This window comes from Falco biarmicus, chromosome 9 (genome assembly GCF_023638135.1).
Source record: "Falco biarmicus isolate bFalBia1 chromosome 9, bFalBia1.pri, whole genome shotgun sequence".
NCBI lineage: Eukaryota > Metazoa > Chordata > Aves > Falconiformes > Falconidae > Falco > Falco biarmicus.
In genome coordinates, this window is record NC_079296.1 from 30,023,965 (window position 1) to 30,044,803 (window position 20,839).

At 36.6% G+C, this 20,839-nt stretch overlaps 1 protein-coding gene across 2 annotated transcripts in view; it reads left to right on the plus strand.

Moving 5' to 3' along the window:
• Positions 1–479: 479 nt before the first annotated feature.
• PDE6C (phosphodiesterase 6C) overlaps positions 480–20,839 on the plus strand; it is a 30,188-nt gene continuing 9,828 nt past the window's right edge. For both annotated transcript variants that reach the window (XM_056351272.1, XM_056351270.1), the window contains exons 1-14: positions 480–1,160; positions 11,840–11,992; positions 12,107–12,196; positions 12,427–12,567; positions 13,141–13,215; positions 13,304–13,368; positions 13,480–13,546; positions 14,286–14,333; positions 14,534–14,683; positions 15,364–15,507; positions 15,591–15,659; positions 18,752–18,898; positions 19,278–19,385; positions 19,481–19,590. In XM_056351272.1, coding sequence (XP_056207247.1) covers positions 681–1,160; positions 11,840–11,992; positions 12,107–12,196; positions 12,427–12,567; positions 13,141–13,215; positions 13,304–13,368; positions 13,480–13,546; positions 14,286–14,333; positions 14,534–14,683; positions 15,364–15,507; positions 15,591–15,659; positions 18,752–18,898; positions 19,278–19,385; positions 19,481–19,590 — 1,847 coding nt within the window. In that variant the 5' untranslated portion in view covers positions 480–680. The remainder of the gene's footprint in view (positions 1,161–11,839; positions 11,993–12,106; positions 12,197–12,426; positions 12,568–13,140; positions 13,216–13,303; positions 13,369–13,479; positions 13,547–14,285; positions 14,334–14,533; positions 14,684–15,363; positions 15,508–15,590; positions 15,660–18,751; positions 18,899–19,277; positions 19,386–19,480; positions 19,591–20,839) is intronic.

Below are 20,839 nucleotides of genomic sequence, written 5' to 3' on the forward strand. Positions count from 1 at the left end.
TTTTATAAAGTCTTTAGGATTTCACCCATTTTATGCATATATAACTTCATAATTATTTACTTTTACTAATCCAATTTTGATCATCTCCTGACTGTTTCACGAAAAAGTAAATTTTGCAGTTTTGAAATCTTCTCTTTAGTATTCTGTTTTCCTCCCCTTTTAAGTACCTCTCACAAACACACGTGTACATCTGTGCACGTGTATAATGTGGGCTAAGCATCTAAGTGGAATTCGTCATACTAAGTTTCAATGGAAATTTTTGTGTGTACCAAACAATATATATACTGTGAATGAAGGGAAGAACATACAGGTATACATATCTACACATCAGACAATTTTATAAGGTCTAAGAATTAATTGATTATTTTAAAATGCTAAAATTATTCCCTTAGGATTTATGAGCTAAGAACGCTCAGGGATTTAGTGTCCTGACATCTCTTTAATTAGCAGTCACCAAGATCTCACACTAAGAAGATGCTAATCCAGTGCCTTCTGTCATATCTCAAGAGTTTCAGAAGGCTTGGAAGCCACAGGGGAAGGTGAATGTACTATGCCAGTGAGCTATACAATATGTACAAATTACCATTTTCTCACTAGTATCAGGTTAGGACTTCTTGCTACCACTCCTGCTTTGGTGGTGATGCAGTTCTAAAAGAAATCTTAAGAACAATCTAGCAGAAATGGGTGAGGTAAATAAAGATGCCGTCGAAAAATACTTGGAGAACAATCCCCAGTTTGCCAAGGAGTATTTTGACCGAAAAATGAGGGCAGAAGTTCTGGGAAGTATCTTTAAGGTGAGCCCTGGAGATGTGAAGGAAGGAGTCAGCTTCAAAGATATGTCCCGCCTGGAGGAGTGTAACATACTTTTTGAGCTCCTAACAGAAATCCAGGATGAAGAAGGCACTATGGAAAAGACAGTGCACAAGACCCTGCAGAGGCTGGCACAGCTGCTGGCAGCTGATCGGTGTAGTATGTTTGTTTATCGTTCCCGAAATGGTATTCCAGAGGTAGCCACCAGGCTTCTTGATGTCACTCCAACTTCCAGGTTTGAGGACAATTTGGTGAACCCAGACAATGAGACTGTTTTTCCTCTGGACATCGGGATAGCAGGATGGGTTGCTCACACCAAGAAGTTTTTTAATATACCTGATGTGAAAAAGGTAAGTGACTTCTCTGGGGGAATGGGTGTCTGTGCATCTGTTTACCCAGCTTCCTGCACAGGGCTTATGGTACAGAATCATTCTTCAAAAACACCCCAGAGACCAAAAGCATGAGAAAAGCAGCAGCAGAGCTTCCTTAAAATCCAGTAGAACCATATTATGTAGCCTAGTGAGATATTTCCAGTATCCTTGCACAACAGTTGTAATGTAATTTACTATAATAAGGGAGAGGAATATTAGATTAATAGAGACCAGTAAGTACTGCATTTCTGTTGAACGAGGCAGGTTCCTATTCTGTTTTCCAGTATGGGCTTGCAAGCGTTCTCCCTTATCATTCCATACTGCCAAACATGCACCTCTGAATACAACTAATTTTCAGCTTTTGTAATGAGGTTAATTTCTTATAGGTAGGTGAATGAAGCCAGATGAAGGTGATGTCAACATACACATTCAGTTTCAAGTCTGTATTTGTATTTAAAATGGCTCCAAATTCTGACTATGTCCAGGTCCAGGGCTTTTGTTCAGAACCATCTATAGAACTAGATTAGTAAGTCAGAGCTGCTCTGACATTTTCAAAGTTCCTGTTGAATTTGCACAGAATCACCTTCTTTAGTTATGGTGCTGATAAGGGTTACTAGAAATGTTAATTAAAATGATGAGGGACCTAACAGAAACCAAACATGCATGAATGAGAGCTGCTTTAGAAACTGCTCCAAAATACATGCAGAAACATAAATGTGCTTTGATTGTTGTAGATTTCTTTAAAAAAAGAGCTACCTTTACATTATCAAATGGTGACATCTTCATCTATTTTTAGTCTCATGTGGAAAAGCTAAGATAATTATACAAGATGACAGTGTGGCTTCTCAGTATTTCCTATACAGTCAATTTAAAATTCTGGGCCGTTTTAGAGATGGAAGCTACCTTAGTGTCCTGAGCTCAATTTAAATAATAAAACTCTTTATACACTGCAATTATCTAGGCTTTCCAGGAGGTAAACAAAAAGTGATGCATTTTATCATGTTAAAAGTTGGCAGACATAAAGAAATGAAGGACTACTTTTAAAGCTCTGAAACAAACGAAAATGTCTATGTGTGTGAAAAGAACATTCCAATATATAGTAAACTACCTCAGATGTAAGTAGGAATCAGGGGAGCAAACAGAAGAATGACTGATTTGAGAAAACAAATCAGTTGATTTTTCACTGACCACTAAGATGCTTTTTTCAATGGCTGCTGTTCTGACAAGAAGCATCTGACTTACTGCCTCTTACCACCACATGCAGAGATTGGAGGATAATCCTTCTAAATTCATAAGGCTGATTACATGAGAAAAGATCAGGAGGATCAAGAAAGATGTGCCTTCTATCAGACACCGCACTGCTCCTTAATACCATTACACGAGAGATGCTTGGAACAGGGCTGCCCAAATGTTTCTGTGTTTGCAATAGGATTTGTTCAAAAATTTGTGACAAATGTAATTTGAATATGCTTAAATAAGAGAATGTTTCTGTCCATTTAATCCCGCTAGGTATATACTTTGCACTCATAAATTAATTAATCTCAGCTAAATATCTGTCAAGCTATCATTCAATCATTCTAAGGTAATCTTCACTTAGGCATCCATTTACTCTCTTAGGATTACTGAGGTCTATGCCATTAGGCCCATGCTTAAAAATGCAGTTAAACCATGGTGCCATTAGTCCACATTTGGTAACTACATGTCATCAAGACATTGACATTTTATAACTTAACTGCAAAATTCCCAGATACTTCTCTGGGACCAAGTTTTGTTACTTAAAAACAGCCCTGAAGGTCTCAAAATTATCACCATTTCCATTCTATTTGTACAAAAAAAATCAAGTGTCTAAATCCATACTCTTCACACAGGCAAAGCTCCCACTAATGTCACCAGAATCTTTACCTCCATAAAGAACCCAGAAATGCCAGTAACATTTAAGAAATATAAGTAGTCCATAGCAGAAGAAATAGGCATCCACTGAACCCTTCATCATGTTTTTGAAAGGATAATTATTTTTCAGATTACTTTGTATGCATTTCAGTCAAAACTAGACTGTCTGCTACCCAAATCCCAAGTGAAAAATGACAAGCAGAGTTAAGCCAGAGAGGAATTTTGCCCCTACGGTCTTGTCAGAATACAAAATGCACAATGAATAATTCTAGATGGCAATAGTACTTTAAAAATGTCATGTCTAACCACTTTCTATTGTTGACACAATCCATATCCAAACAGCATAGTGGTTTTTAAGTCTTAAGTAAATGACAACATTGACAAACCCACAGTAAGACATTTTCATGCTTCAGTCACCACCCCTTTGTAACAAAAGTGAATGTAATGAAAGACCACAACAGCAATAAATTATTGAAAAAAACTAAGACTCCACTTTTAGTGCCTGGTAGCCAGTTCTTTAGGGATGATCTCCTTCTTCAACCTGGAAAGGCACCAATAAACATGAGGAAGCTCCTCATCCTGACTAATGCTTCAGAAAAGAAAGCAGAGGAAAAGACACAGACCTTCCATAATTAACTTAGTAGCCAGAACAGTCTCCCCCCACAGGATTATGGACCTGTTGACTGTGAGAGCTAACAGTGTTTAATCCAGGATTTAATAGTAGTGAGAAACAGGAGGCCAGGCAGGACCACTACTTGAATAATTTGCCTCACATTTTTCCCAGGGTCTGGCAGAGTATGTGACTCAAATAATCCAAGGTAAAATAATAGACTGCATAAAATTTTATATGTCCATCAGTATTCTTTAAATATTAAGTGATAACATGGAAAACATGCTCAAGAGGAGTACAGTTACCTTACATCTTTTGCTAAGGCATTATTTCTAAATAAAAGTAAGAACTAAGAACTAGTTAAACAAGGAGCATGTCTTCTAGGGAATCAAAACCTTACATTCTCAGCCTGTAAGAACCAATAATAAAGACTATATACATTTGCTTTAATCTGTCATGTTTTTAGATTATTGCATTATTCCTTTTATCAGAGATATCAAAGACAAAGATTTATCTGAGGATTGGAAACTCAAGAAATATCATTCCTGGTTATAGTAGAGTATAAAATTACATAAATGGTGAAAAAAATGTTCAAAAGAAGTGAAGGCTTTTGGATTAGATCCAGAAAGGCATTGAAATGTTCTGATGCTGAAATAACAGCCCTCATTTTTAGAGGTTCTGCACTGGATTCCACAACCCTAAGCATGGAGAGATTCTGGTGCTTCCAACTCAGATTAAGCAGCCAGAGCAGTGAACATTGTGAACCCAATTTAACCACTAGAAACCTGTGATACAAAACAATTTAAATACATCTTCAAGTTGCAAGTACTTGCATCATCCCTTTGTAAACTGATCCAAGTTCAGTTTGTATGAGTCTTTTTTTTTTTTTTTTTTTTGGGTGCTCTACTTCTCTTGAATGCAAGGGTGGGAGAGACTTGAATTCCAGGCCTGTCTGAAGTGACAGAAGTTTCAGATTTTGAGTGAAGGTACCAGGCTCCAGGCTCCAGGCTGTCTGAGCCTGGAATGAGGAAGAAGAGACACTCCATCCCTTTTCTTGATTCTACATCAAATTGCAAAATAAAGATGATTTGAAGAGGGGAGAAAAAAAGAGTGAAGGGAAGTATGGTTTTGCAGCTCAGTGGTTCAAACTCCCACGTGGCAGTGAAAAGACCGGGACACCAAATAGTTGTCCAGCTGCTCTGTGTAAACAGTTGCTCTGGTTGCAGTCCTGGGACAAGTCTCCCTTCTAGGGCAAGAAGATATTGCTGGAATCAGGCACATGTGAAAAATATGAAGCAGTGGGAAAGTACAGGAGAGAGCAAGATGGTCAGTGACACTAGTTGCCCTAAAAATGGAAAGACTGGAGTCACTTTGTGGTGCAGATGGTAGCAGGGCAGTCACTCGCTAACAAGATGTCTCAGTTCTTAACTCATGTTCTGCTAGTCCCCTCATAATGTGATCTTGGAGAAGAAACCCAAATATCCAACATATTGACAAGGCAAAGTATGTTAAAAAAAGCTTCAAAGGCCAGAGGAAGATTGTTAAAATAATTTTAGAGGGAAGTTCTTGAGAAACAAACTCAGTGTTGTTAACATAAGAAGAAATGAGAGCAAAGATACACAACGCTACAGAAGTACTGCCCTCCTGGCTGTCTGGAAAGTAATAAGAACTGGAAGAAACAATCCCAAGATAAACTAAAAATGGGGGGAAAAACTGAGAGGTAGCCTTTTACCTGGGAAGAACTTGCACTGCAATTGTTAATGTCTACTCTTCCATTTTATCTTATCACCTTGATAATAAAAACCAGATTGTCATAAACTCACACTCAATACAGTAAACATTAACTGCAAAAATGGAAACGTGTTCCAATCTGTTACAAAGACAAAGATTTGGTCAAGTTGCAAGAAAATATTTTAACACAGGAGCAAATTTCTATGAATCATGCCTTCCAGAAGAAAACCCCTAACCTTTAATTCTTTCCTTGAATTAATTTGTGTTAAAAGAGAAAAGCTCCCAAAATTGAAGAAAATTGAAAATTAAAAGTTAAAATGAAAACCTCCCTTTTAGCCTAATTTCCTTGTTTTATGTGAAAACCATACTTAAAACAATATCATAGATTCAGTTTCTAGAAGTTGCAAAATAGACACTACATATGGCAACTAAAAAGCAGACATTTCAGTGACATGACTGAAAAGTTCAACCCCCAAATGCTGTTAAACATGTATTAATTTCTACTTGATTCAGTTTCAGAACTCTAGTGATCTTGAAGATACCAAAGTCGATTTGTTCTGCAATGCTAGTAAGTTACATGCCAAAATGCAGTTGTTTTACATCCCTGACAATACATGATTTTTTGAGTGTGGCCTAAAGAATGGCCATCTCGTTTAGCTGAATGGTTTTGAATTGGACTTACAACATTTTTGTAGCTGCTGGCATGTGCTTTTTATTTTCCATTCATACTCAACTATATAGTTATGAAACAAAAACATTTGTGAGTTGAAATTAGGATAAGCAGAAATAAGAGATGAAGCAATATAGCACACCAATACCACTTACTCAGTGGTAAAAATTTTGTTTGAGAAACCCGAGCCAATGCAAGGCTATCAGTGGGAAAACAAAATATCAGGAAGAGGAGAAAATACTGCAGAGCTACCAGAAAGAAAAACAGAAACATGTAAAGATGATGCAAAAAATGTGTGATAATGACGAAAGTGTGACACCAGCTCCTGGTGTCAGAGGTTCCTGTGGTTCCTGTTCCAGCAGTGCTCATATTTTGAGCTCATTTATCCAACTTAGAACCTCCAGCCCAACATGAGCAAAGTAGTCATAACTGCAAGGGGTCCCAGAAGGCCATTCTTCCTCTGTGCTTTGTAAGAGGAAAGAGGTTCTTGGCACTACCACCTTAGCTGCAGGATTAAGTCCTATCAGTTCTCCTTAACTGTGATATTTGAGGCACTTTGCCAAACTCAAAATGGAGAGGCAGGCTGCACAGCAGACACTGACAGGTCACTTGGAATTGACACATGAAGGGATGAACAGGAACAGTTTTTTGAATGGGAGTAATGGTGATGGTGATATGAAAACCAAAGTGTAAATGTCATCTGTGGGACATGAACAAAACCACATCATGCTGCTTGCTAGCAAGGCCCCCAGTCAACGAAGCAAATATTTAAGGGAAAGTCTCATTCTCTAACAATTCCAACCACACGTGTAATGAAGATGATGATGATGGTGTGCCAAATTAAAAGCAACAGGGAATAAGCAGGTATACTGGTGATGTGAGAACGCTTGGTACTAACAACTTTGAGCTGCTGTTCCTATTACCTCAAACCAACAAGAGCAGGGACTCTTCACCCTGACTAGCCAAACAGGGAAGAGGGATCCTTGTTCCCTTATACTTTTGAGTTCTTTTCACACTTCTCTGTTTCCCCTCTTTCCTGCATTTGTATAACTTACTTTTGCGTGTGCAATGGAAATGAAATTAACGATTACACTATCCATTACCTACAATAGTTTTTGCATTTACTGATCAAATTTACACTCAACAAATAATTTACACTACAGACTTTGACCTGGAGTTTCCAATAGTGTCAAACTCACTTCAGGCTGCATTTTGCCATTAATCCCACCAGAAATGCTCAAGGATTAGTTTGGTGCTCTGCAGCACAGTATAGTAAATCCTAAGATAACATTATGATTTGGGAAATGTACTTCCTTTATTAAATACAGTAGGACAGTTCAATTGACATTAGAATGATGGTCTTCATTGGTTTATATGCTTAGCATAGAATAAAGCCTGTGAAAGGTTAGAGATTTTTGCAGAGCACTTTTTCAGTTTGCTTAAAGAATTGTGGGATATCTAAAACCAGTCAATGAGGAGAATTCATCATGAAAGAAATAATGTCTTTAAAAACTAGTAAAAAGAAACACAGAAGACCATATCATTCCCAAGAAAGGAACTGAGATCTGCAGGGAGAGCCATGAAATAAGAGAGATACAAGATGGTTCCTTCTGAGCAGTCCATCAATAAGAACTTTTCAGAAACAATAAAGTAACATTGATTTAAAAAAAAAAACAACCAAACTACATAATCAAAAAGTATTATCTGCTCATCTAGTCTTTTAAAATTAACTTTCTTCTCAAAATGCCTGTGGCTCATAGGGGCGTGAATTTTTCTTTTGTATTTATTTTACCTTATTACAGACATAAATTTAGAATTGTGTAGCTACAATTCAGAATCGGATATGGTACAGTCTCAGTAAGCAAGTTTATTTGTAATTGCCATATGAGGAAATAAAATATTTTTGGAAGGAGTGGCCTTATTTTTCCCTTTCACAGAGATGAAATCACACTGATTTCACAACAGTGACTTCTGATTTAGTAAATTCCATTGGTAGCTAAGAGATGGAAATTATGCTTATAAAACTTAACAGGAATTGAAAAGTTGAAGGCAAATGATCTAAACATAGAAGATTATATTGATATTACATTGGTAAGAGGTTTTTATCACTGTGTAGTAGTGTTGGTAAGCTACAGTGAGATGAAACTGGTGTCATGGTTTAGAGAAGCAAGAAACACGCATTAGCTACTAGTTTCAAGTGTATAGGCTAGATCCATAGTAGCCTGGCAAACCCCTCTCCAGTTACCTTCTATCATTCATAACAGAAAGATGAACACAGAGGCATCCTGATTTTCCACTCTTACATGCTGGTGCTAGCTTACTGCAAATACAGGACATGTTGCACATCTTAGGATATATCTACAGAACTGATTATCGTCCAGTAAATGGCTAGGCTATCTTAGCTTTAAATAGAGCTAGTAGAAAATGCTTGCAAATGTGCTACACGTAGGGAGTTATCAACAGATCACCTTTCCCTCATTTTTTTAAAAAGCCTATTTTATGATTTAACTGAAAGCTGAAAGTTCACAACATTGCTCTAAAAGATGGTTTGATTCGTAAGATCAGGCTTAAATAGACTAAATGTCCACATTCATATATTCATGGGAGCATCAAGGTGCTCTGGCTCTGGTACTGCAGAGCGTATTTCTGGCTTATTTGTCTATGAACATGATTTTCCAGACACCATGAAAAGTGATTTTCTTTGAGAACAGAAGGAGCTTATATTCTCAAGAGAAAATATTTTAAAACCTTGATTGGAAATAAAGGCTTCAAAATGCCTAGCAATTATGTGCAAAATATTCAATAATGAAAAGCCTAAAACTAAGCACAGATTTTTGCTTTTATATGCAAATTATGTGTGATAGAGTCTTTGTATATGCTGTGGGAATACTGCCAATGTGTTACGAGGTATTTATATCTTTCTGCATTGCACTATCTAGGCACAACTCAGGATGGCTTGTGGTTACTGAACTTTTTGTTTATTAACACAGACTTGCATTAAAATTTTCCTATCCTCTGCAAAAATTGTATGACCAAAGTACTTCTTTTTAACACTTCTCAACACCACTGCTTGTACCGTCAGTCTGGAGTTAGAAAACAAATTAAGACTCAGCAACTATGTCCTGCTGATTCAGCTCATTTGGTGTATATAGGTCCCTTTTAAGTATTCAGAAACCCAGAAGTGTCTGAAATTTTTATTTATGCCTCATAGCAGCATACAGTGCTCTAAAACCAAGAACCTGGGCCTCACCATTATGCTAGATGCTCTTGGTGAGGTGGAGAGAGTACAAAACAGGGTCATATTATTTATCTGATTTACTTTATTTTGAATGTCTGAAACAGTCAGAGAATCAGAAATTATTACTGAAGCCCAAAACCATGCACAAAACCAGAATGGTCATGTCAGTAGGTTATACATCTTATAAAAAATCAAGTATTTCCATGTAATAACATATTTGGTTAGCAGACTGAAGGACAGTATTTAATTCTCACATAGAAGAGACAGACGGACTGGCATTTTCCCTGGATATCTGTTAAGTGAGATACCCCTATACCTCTCTCAGAAAAACAGAAAAAACAGGGAAAGTTTGACAGAAATAGAGAAAATATCCCCTCTTCACCTGGATAATATATTTGAAACTGGCTACACTTTCCAGGTACCCGAATACAGCTTGACAATTGAACTACACAGAAAATATATTGGTTACTTTTATTCTTCTCAATTTCTCTATGTAGATGATACAAGCTTTCCTTAAGAGAATCAATTCTCTGCAAGAGTGCCAGTCAGTAAATATAGAAAAGACATTTCCACATATTTAATTCCTTTCATAGAAATGCAGTCCTAGAAGGAAATCTAAAATGCAAATGTAAAAGATGGGCTGTCTGAAGACTATGAGGAATGGAAGGAAAAAAACTCTTTTATTTTGAACACATAATAAAATCCAGCCTGCTTTCTCAGGGTTGTATATGCTATAAATTCAAAATATACCAGAAACAATTGCTAGAAGGAAGAGGGAAAAAAAGAAGTTAAGAGGAAAGATTCAAATACTAGACAAACAATTTTAGTTCTGGCATTTCCTAGCCTTTTAATGCTTGCTTTTACAACATAGAAAATGTTTGTTTAAGTAGTTTTGTGAATTTATGAAAGTAGAGATTCCATTATGTGGTATCCTGCAACATTCTCCAGCTCATCAGCAAGGAAGACACCTTGAGATGCACCATACAGATCTTGGCTGCCTAAGCTAATGTAGTAATTAATAGCAGTAATATGTACCAGCTTTGTGGGTAGACATGCGGTAGCAAGTCAGTCACTTTGTAAGTGGGTTCACTAATACTGGCTAACAGCAGGAGATTGGTAAGGTTTGGGAATCTTGGTTCTGAGTGGATGTCCTTAAAAGTGGACTCCACTGGCCTCCCCCTGGCTGGCTGCCATTCCTATCCACAGTGTTATAATGTAGTCTGTCCTTCCCTGCTTACCAGCCTGCTCACCAGCTCTTGATATTCTCATTTAGCACCAACCACTCACCACCTCGAGAAATTAGAAGACCTGTTAAAGGAAATTCAGGCAGAATCTGCCATTGACTGTAGACCAGGACTCGAGCAGTCATCTCTCTGAAGAAGCACTGACTTGTTAGCAGTGGCAGATGTGCAGGGACGGAAAAAACTCAGTGAAGACAGAGTTTGGCTGTTCTAGCTGCCTAGTAGAACCATATCACTTCTCAGCATGCACATTATCAACAGATTTCAATCCTCCAACTCTTAACTCAGCTTATTTAGATGTATTGTTGTAAGAACACCACAAAACACATCAATCCTTGACAGATTTCCCTAATAAATTTCAAATCCCTTTTTTACATTAAAGAGAAGACTAAAGCATTTCAAAGAAAACACAAAGAATTTCTTTGATACAAGGAAATAAAAGTTTTCCACGAAACATTAACTAGCTTCCCAGTATTTTTGATATAAAAGAATAAAAAGAATAGCTTTTACTAAACCCTCCTCAGCATTCAGTTTCAAGGATGAAATCGGTGGGGTGGGTAGTTGTGGCTCATTCATTAGTCACGTGGTCTAAATCTTACAGGATCACACCCCCAACAAAAGCAGCTCTGTGTGCTGATCCCCCTTGGTCCTACACCCTCCCATTCACCAGAGGAGCACGTTGTGCCAGGAGCAGCAGAAATGGGAATCCCTCAGACATCAAGGAGTAAGAAATGGTTCAGCCAGATGCATACCTGCTGGGGATACCTCTCTGCCAGAAGTATTTTTATCCATATACATTCAGGACAGATGGTAGTTTAAACATTGTGTGATGGGACATTATAATGAATTTTATCTACAGAAATAATTAAATAATAATAAAAATTAACATAGCTATGAAGTAATTCTCTTACCTGCAAGGCATATGTATTAGACCCTCAGGCAGCCATAAAGTCATATTACTCTTTCCTTTATTCTAGATTTTCCCATACTTTTAATTCCTCAAATTTCTCATCATTCTAATGAAAAACCACACAGAAATTGATTTCAGAAGCTACATTCATAACCAATGCCCAAGTACAGCCTGTACGTATAACTCTGCAAGACTGAGTTGAATAATGACAATGTTTTTTTGTGAGTATAAACCTACTGCACTGTGAAACTGTGCTCATACCACTGCAAACATAAATTATCAAATGAAATGATCATTTTCTCTTGGTGTGGCAACTAATTGTGTGTTTTATTTTGGTTTGGGTTTTTTTTTTTTTCCTTCTCTTTCAGAACAACCATTTTTCTGACTTTCTGGACAAAAAAACTGGTTTTACAACAATCAGTATGCTGGCAGTCCCAATTTTGCAGGGTAAAGAGGTGCTTGCTGTTGTGATGGCACTCAACAAATTAAATGCCCCTGAGTTCTCAAAAGAGGATGAAGAGGTAATAACCTCAAATGTCATAAAACAGTATAGTTGTTAGTTTAACAAGTAGCTTCAGTGAATCTACCTCTTGATTCGATACTTTTGCCTTATTTTTGCTCTTTGTCATTTTTAGGTCTTTAAAAAATACTTAAATTTTATATCTTTGGTCCTACGAAACCATCATACAACATATCTCTACAATATTGAATCCAGAAGAAGTCAGGTATAGAATAATTTGTTAATGATAATACTTTGCTTTTGTGTGAAAACATTATTATTCCCACTATTCTATATTCTTGCAAGCTTTTTGAAGTAAGGATATCATCTCTTTAATTTTGTTATTTGGTAACAGTAATGCACTTTATAATTTTATTCTGGAATGCCTAGGATTCATATGTTCATGTTTTCTTACTGTTATGAACATTTACCCTCTTTCTCTTTTCTTGTAAATAGATGCTTTTGTGGTCTGCCAACAAAGTATTTGAAGAGCTAACAGATATAGAACGGCAGTTTCACAAAGCACTGTACACTATTCGCATGTGTTTGAATTGTGAAAGATACTCTGTTGGTCTGCTGGACATGACAAAAGAGAAGGTAACAATCATTTTGCCTACTTGCTAGAAACGTGCTACTCCTAACATTAAGTTATAAAACCCATCCTTCTAATTTATTTGTTCTGTGTATTTCTAGTGCATGTCTCTCCAAGATGCAAAGTCACTACCCTGGCTAACCCTTTGGGATAATTTATCTAAAATCTAACCATGATGTAAAAATTACATGTGAAATACAAGCATGGCAAAGAATACAACAATAAACATAAATACAAAAATAAACATAAAATTTTCATATTAATAATTCCATGTCAGAAAGGGTACAGGAGAAAAGTGAAGGTCTAATTATTGCTTTATAAATACCTGCCTTCAAAAAGAACAATTAAGCTGTACAACCACCCAAGATAATCTTCAGATTAGCCTGCAATTTATTGGCAAATGTTCCTTGCCTGGAATGTATTTAACAGTATTTTCTTAATATTGTCTGAAATGTGATCATAGTATAGCTATGGAGAAGGAAAAATAAAATTGCTATCCACAGATGTCATGTTATCTATGAACGCAGAAATGTCTTTTTTTTTTTCCTTTTGCTAAACCCTGCATATCATCTTCTCAGGAATTCTATGATGAGTGGCCAATCCGGCTGGGGGAGGCAGAGCCTTACAAAGGCCCCAAGACACCAGATGGACGAGTGAGGACATTAATTTTTCTTTTTATTTATTTTAATTTTGACACTGAGGTTGTACCAGTCACCTACATGTTTTTCTCTTTTTATTTAGGAAGTCAACTTTTATAAGATTATTGACTATATTTTACATGGAAAAGAAGAAATCAAAGTCATTCCGTGAGTATTCACTGGCAGCCTGCAAATGTGTGGTAATTAGATATATTGCTGGGATAGAACAGTAACATGTCTGTATCGCAGAAATAATTTAATTTTCTTCTGTCTCTAAAGGTCTCCTCCAGCAGATCACTGGTGTCTTATCAGTGGATTGCCAACATATGTGGCTGAAAATGGCTTTGTAAGTTCATAGCAGAAGCAAAAACTAAGTTTTACTTCATGCAGTTCATACATGCATTCTTCTGACTTAACAAAAAAAACCCCAGACCTCCCCATGGCCAAAAACCTATACAAAAATGCCATGCTCTTCCAGTGTCATTGGTTCCCAGTGAAATTATGTGCATCAGTAGTATGTATGGAGACAAGCTCTCAGCACAAATGGCCAAAATAGGAAAATTTTCGTGATTGTGGTGACATCGGAGGAATAATGTCTGCATCTGATGTCACTTTTCCAGGTGTGCCAAGTCTCACACCAAAATGTCAAAGTAAGAAAATAATCATAAACAGAGTTTCAAAATTTTCTTTTTCCTATCTCTTCTTGTGTAGACAATACACGTAATTCAAAATTGTGACATATGACAGTTATGTGGCACTTTCAAAAGTAGTAAGGATAGAGCCATTTATACTCAGTTATTTTTCTACAAACACCCATGCCGTTTTGAACTGGAAGTGATTTGCTTAACCATTATGCCTATGCACTGTGAGACATCATGCATGAGGGACTTTGCTACAAGCATTAAAAAATTGTCTGTTAGAATAATTAGAATAACATCTAATTTAATAGGAACAGGTTTAATTTCTGTAACTAGCTAGGGTGCTCACTGTCATTAGCTTAGAAAATAAACATGCCTTTTTAAAATATCAGGCCATCTTGGTGTGCATTATGATCCATTTGAACCATCTCTCCTTTTGTGTTGCAGATTTGTAACATGATGAATGCACGAGCAGATGAATATTTCTCATTTCAGGTAATTCCAGTAATGTTAATAATTATAGACATTGCAGAAAATATGCTAATGCTTTCCACCGATTAGTTATACAGTTGATTACATAAATAATTTCCCCTTTTGCTGTGATGCACAGGTCTTAGTGTAACATTGCCTATAACAACTGCTGTATTACTACTTTCAAAGAAATATACATTTCCTGTTCTTTGCCTTCCCTACAGAAAGGACCAGTGGATGAGACTGGATGGGTTATCAAAAATGTCCTGTCATTGCCTATTGTCAACAAAAAAGAAGAAATTGTGGGAGTTGCAACATTTTACAATAGGAAAGATGGAAAACCTTTTGACGAGTATGATGAACAGATTATTGAAGTAAGCTTAATACAATTAGAGGCTTGAAGGAGCCATACGGTCTTAATAAAAATATTATTGTAAAAATTAAATTTAAAATGTCTAAAAATTTCCAAATAGGCTATATTAACATCTAAACAAATTTCCATTTTCACTATAAAGTTAAGAATCAGAAATTTTATTTCCCTTTAAAATCTGAAAATTTATGAGCGATCATTTACATTCTAATAATGAACAAAAGTCAGATATCATTTTAGTTTTAATCATTTGACTTTCTAGTGCTGGTCACCATCTCCTAATTAGCAGTGGGTAAGCAGGTATGGTGTGCTGCTTGCCAATGGTTATTGTGCCTGTGATCATGGGAGTTCCCAGAGTGTTCTTGATCACAGGCACTTGGGCAAGACAAGACACTACACAGTGTATCCAAATCCACCCAGCTAACTTAAGCTTTATAAGCCTCAAGGTCCTGTATACAAAATGGGAATATGGCCCCTGAATTACTAAATTGAGAAAACATCATTAAAAGCTGTGACGTGCTAAGAGAATCTGTTGATGGAAAGTAAAGGCCTCTAGCAAGTACAGTTACACTTTGCTTTTCAAAGGGCACTACCAGAAACTGGAGTTTAAGAAAAGTAAGTTCAAATTGTCAGTGTAATTTTTTTGTGATGGTGTCATCTCTGCTTTGCTTGGCTTTGTTCCAGACTCTCACACAGTTCCTGGGGTGGTCTGTTTTAAATACTGACACTTATGACAAAATGAATAAGCTTGAAAACAGGAAAGACATTGCTCAGGAAATGCTTATGTACCAGACAAAGGCCACCCCTTCTGAAGTTGAATCTATACTGGTAAGTTTCTGTTCACAGTTACAACATTAAAGTAGGAAATTAGCTACACAAAAACTGAATTTCTTACTCATTTTCATTTCTAGAAATACAAGGAGAAATTAAATGTAAATAGTATAGAAGAATGTGATCAAAAGGATCTTATCAGGATTTTGGTAAGTTGTTAAACTGAAAATTCTGGTGGCATGTTTGTATCAGTTAGTAATGTGTCCTCATTACAGAAGAAGTACTGTATAGCCAAATCCTGATTTATACGAGTGATTTTAGCTATCAGTTCCACAAGCTAGATGGAGTTCATCTAACCGTCTTTAACCTCTTTGGTTCTTCTATGTGCAGACCACACTGTTACCGACAGGGAAACATTCTGTTCAAAATTTGTGTCAACAGACTTGGATAGTCAGAGTTATACAGAAAAGTTTATATGAATTAACATTTAAAGTGTTTAACTTGTTTAAATATCCATGGGCACTGTGCTATACCTATATCTGAGTTTATTTAATTTTGAAAATAAAAGAAGGGACATAGATGTAAGGTCACTTTCATTCTGAGTAAGAGAACACATGTAGGAGTGTCCAGTGGGACTAAGCGACTTTCAGACTGACTTTCCTGCATTTCCTTAGGCAAAGAAATTCAAAGACAGCGATCAGTGACTTCACAGTGACAAACCTGCATGTGACCTAATTGGTTAAAACTCTGCTCTTATTAAAACAAAAGAGTCATTTCTTTTCCAGACTGTGCAGTCCTCTGGCTGCCTTGGTATTTCAATCTAGAAAGGGAATGCCTTTATGGAGGAAAACTCCTGCTTCTGCCTGCTAAGTGCACTTCATTTTTTCTTGTGGAGCAGTTCTGGAGCACATGCACTGGCTTACTTTATCTGAAACAAAACTCAAAGATGTGCTCCAGGAAAACACTGAATGAACTCTCACTGTCAATGGATCAAAACGGAGCTAGGCTGAAGAAAAAAGGTCAAATACAAACAAATCTATTGACCTCCAGCACCAACCACTTCACATACTTCCTCCTATTACACCACATTTGCTAATGTAGACATAGCCACAGAGAAAAGATTTCATTCAGCTATTTTTAGTTACATACATGTGCATGCTGGAATGCAATGGTGTTAAGGTTTTACTGGCTCCCACAAAACAGGTGCTCACACAGCTTACAAGTGGTGAAACAAAATAAAACAAAAAAATCAACAGACTGTGTGCAGCTTCACATACCTTTCAAAGTAAATTTAATTTACCTGCATAAAGAATTGCAAAAATTAGTAGATAAATATTACAAAATCTCTCTGCTGGTAGAGCAATAAGTTATTATTATTATGGTACAGGCTCCAAATGTAAAAATATAATACTGGTATGAATTTTTAAATCTCCAAAAAGCAATTAAAATTATTTCTATCAACATTGTGGAGTCAGAAATTCAAAGGTCTCATATCTTCTGCACTGCCAAGGCTACATGCAAATGCTTTATCCTATTATAAGACCTGGAATCCCAGATAGCTAATGGGATAAAGCAGGTGTTTCTACATCTGATGACTCACAAAGTAACGGGTTTTAAAACACCACTGCTCCAAGTTTCCTTGTCCTTGACCTCAGATTAGAGTAGATATAAAGGAAAATCCCAGGGATAAAGAAATACCTTTGCATGGATATTCAACCTTATTTGTTGAAAAACATGCATACATTTAGCCATTCCTTTTCCTTATCTGTAAAATGGAGAAAAATTTATAGGCTAGTATGGAGGATGGGAATCATTGTGCTCATATAATCTATTTTTTGTGTGGTATCAGACTTCCCTGAATTAATTCTTGTTTGGATTGGGGTGCATTCTTTAAAATATAATACTGCTGTCCCTAGACTTTGGGATACACAGATGAATAGTGTTACACAACAGTTCACTAGTACTGCTAGTGAATTCCAACTGCTATTACCAGTTAGGCTATTCAATGTAAATCTATATAATGTACACAAACTAGGCAATTTAAATGTAATACAAAGCTTCTTAACTTTTGTATCCCCTGTATTTTAGAATTTAGTACATGTTTTATGGAGGTTCTTCAGTAGAAGGAAGAGCTGGCCTAAGCTCTGTATCTGCCTGTTAGAGAGAGGAAAATTCCTGAATGGTCTTCTAATGAAATTTAGTACATGGGGAAAAGACTATGCACTTACACAGTCCACTGCTTCTGGAACGATCCCTCATCTTCATCAGGACTGTTCAGAATAGACTGTTGTAAACTACAGAAAGACAATTACTAGGACAGAATCACCACCAACTACAGCCCTAGAAAGTAAATGACTCTAAGGAATTTAAAGCAAGCCATATTAACCATGAACACATGCTCTGCACATGTAACTATTGTCACAATTTTTACTCTATGGATATACTGAGATCATTCAAGAGCCAAGCAGTTGGGAATCTACAGCAGACAAATAAGAACACAAATAAGATTTGTGAATTTTTACATCTGATCTTGTAGGATTATCCAGTCCACTTTCCATGTGCCAAATCATCCTTATATTAAGTGTATATAGGCTATCACAGACAAAGACAGATTGTCACAGGACACAAGGTAAGACAAGACTAATTTTGAGAGTTGGCTGTGGAGCAGAAATAAACCACCGACACTCCAAAGGGGAAAAATGTACAGGAATCTTTACTTGCCTAGTTTCTCCAGGACAAGACAAGGCTCTGGGTAGGTAGGCATGCAAGCAAGCCTTCTGTTATTGACTGTTGTCATACTTTATTCTACCATAAAAGGAAAAAAATGTTTTGTTCTAGACAGGTTGGTTTTGGTCACTATATTAATCACTATTCATAAGATCCAAAAGAGAGGAACACTTAACAAGACTAATTTTGGTTGTGAAAAAGATGAACTCAGTCTTGGGACCAGGCTAAAAGGAGAATCAGAGGATTTTATACCAGGAAGGAGAAATTCCAAGGTCTGAGATTTCTGAACTAAGAAAATGTTGAGATGGTCACAATAGACTGTATTCAGAATAGGAAGAAACACTGTCTGGCCAAGACTTTACTTATCCTCTTTGAGAAGAACACCAGCAGTATCATGACTGTGTTTCATAACTTAATACTCATTAGTTTGTACTGAAACCTGAGGCCTTTGAAGATATAGTAGGCATACTGTCCTTTGGCAATGTTTCTACTGAAGTCAGAGAATAAAATAAGGAAGTTTTCCCAACTTTGCTCTTGCTAGAAAACCCCTTATGTTTTTGACTTTTCCTAACAGAAAGAAGAATTACCTGATCCAAAAGATTTAGAACTGTATGAATTCCGCTTCAGTGACTTTCCCGTTACAGAGCATGGCCTAATAACTTGTGGAATACGACTGTTCTTCGAGATAAATGTTGTTGAAAAGTTCAAAGTCCCAGCTGAGGTCTGATTTATTTTGTTTTGTTTATATTTGTTTTAAGCTAGAAGAAAAATAGCTGACTATAGGCACTTTAATACAGAAGTAGGCAGTACCATTAGTGGTACGGATAACGATCTTCCATTCTTAATTAAAAATTTGCATATTTGTCATAAAGACTTAAAAATAATCCTGCAATTGTATGAACTATGAAAGGAATTAAATCAACATGCATTTACATAAGAAAAATTTGCTGTTTCCATATTTAATTCAATGAAAAGCAATTATTTTCATAGGACTTGCACATTAGTACAGTAATTTCATAGTATATTCCAGTAATTTCATAGGAATTCCATCATCTTGTTTCAATTAACAGCACAATCTTAATCACTTTTGTTCATAATAGGTCCTTACAAGATGGATGTACACAGTCAGGAAGGGTTATCGAGATATCACTTACCATAACTGGCGACACGGATTCAATGTGGGACAAACAATGTTTACTCTGCTGATGGTAAGGTTGCTAGTATTAACCTTACATTCATTATTTAGTTTTCCTTTCAATTCCAACTGGAAGGTACACACTCAGAACTGTGTTTTCTTTTACAGACAGGCAAAATAAAGAAATACTATACTGATCTAGAAGCCTTCGCTATGGTTGCTGCTGCTTTCTGCCATGACATTGATCACAGAGGGACCAACAACTTGTATCAAATGAAGTAAGTATAAATGCTCAAATATATGGAAATGTAGTATTTTTAGTGGCAAAAGAAAAAAAAATGTCAAAACTTGCAAAAACATAAAGTAGGTATTCCATATTCACCTGACATGAATAAACATTTATGCTACAGAAGATTTCTGCCTCAGAGCATTTGTCATGGCAGCTGAAACACAAAGGCAAAATGCAAAAGCAGAACCTTACAAGGATCTCCTGGAGCTGCAGTTCATTTTTAAGACAGATTAAGCTCTAGCAACAGAGCCTCATGCACATGAGGCCACAAAGAAATGAGGAAAAGTAAATTAAAATCCCTGACTGGATTACTTTTTTTCAAGACAGGGCATAAGCACTTTTCTGGAGAGGGATTCAGGATGTGGCACAGACAAGGGCTAGTTTAGAGGGACACAGGATTTAAAATGCATCCTTTTTCTGTTTTCTGCCATCTGATCTGAGTAGCTCAGTTGTGTCCCCTCCCCGACTCAGTTTACTGAGTGACGTAGGTCCTTTCCTGAGGTGTAATCTCATGTTATACAGGATTCTGAGCTAAAGTGCTTGAGTTCTGCCACTGGCTCCACATGCCAGTAAGTTACACATCATGAGGCTAAGCCTTGCAATTCATATTCCTTTTTGTTCTGAGAAAACATTATAAAGGATTTGTGTTTTTCGCTTGTTATGAAAACATATTAATTAGTAGATGCTTGTTATAAAACAATTTTGATTTTTTTAAAATACCTTTTTATTACAACATTACATACCATGTTGAGATCCACTCTTCTCCTGAAGAGTGAAATATCTAACATTTAGTCTTTTAAAGTGAACTGTTAGGGCTTGTTTCTATGTGCTAGCAGGAGAACACGGGTTTCTCAGAATGTCACATGTACCAGAAGATTATAACCATAATTTTCTGAGTACAGTTTCCCACCAACTGTATCTCCAGTATGATTCATCCTCCTCCTCTGACCCTGGATACACTCATCCTGGGAGAGGTGTTTGAGTCTGCATGCTAGAGCAGTGATGTGAGGGGATTTTCTGATTATTCTCAGGGATTCTCCACATGACGTAGGAGAGCATGAGAGATGCTGATTCTTATTCAGTGGACTGCCTCTCATCCAAATAAGTTTAAGGGGGGAGTTAAATCCTCCTACTGTGGTCTTCCCTAGCTGAAAGCCCTCTATGTGAGGTCATATGCAGTAAAGCTATTTATAAAGGTTATCAGGCTTTACCACGACAGTCCTAATCACAAGTCAGAA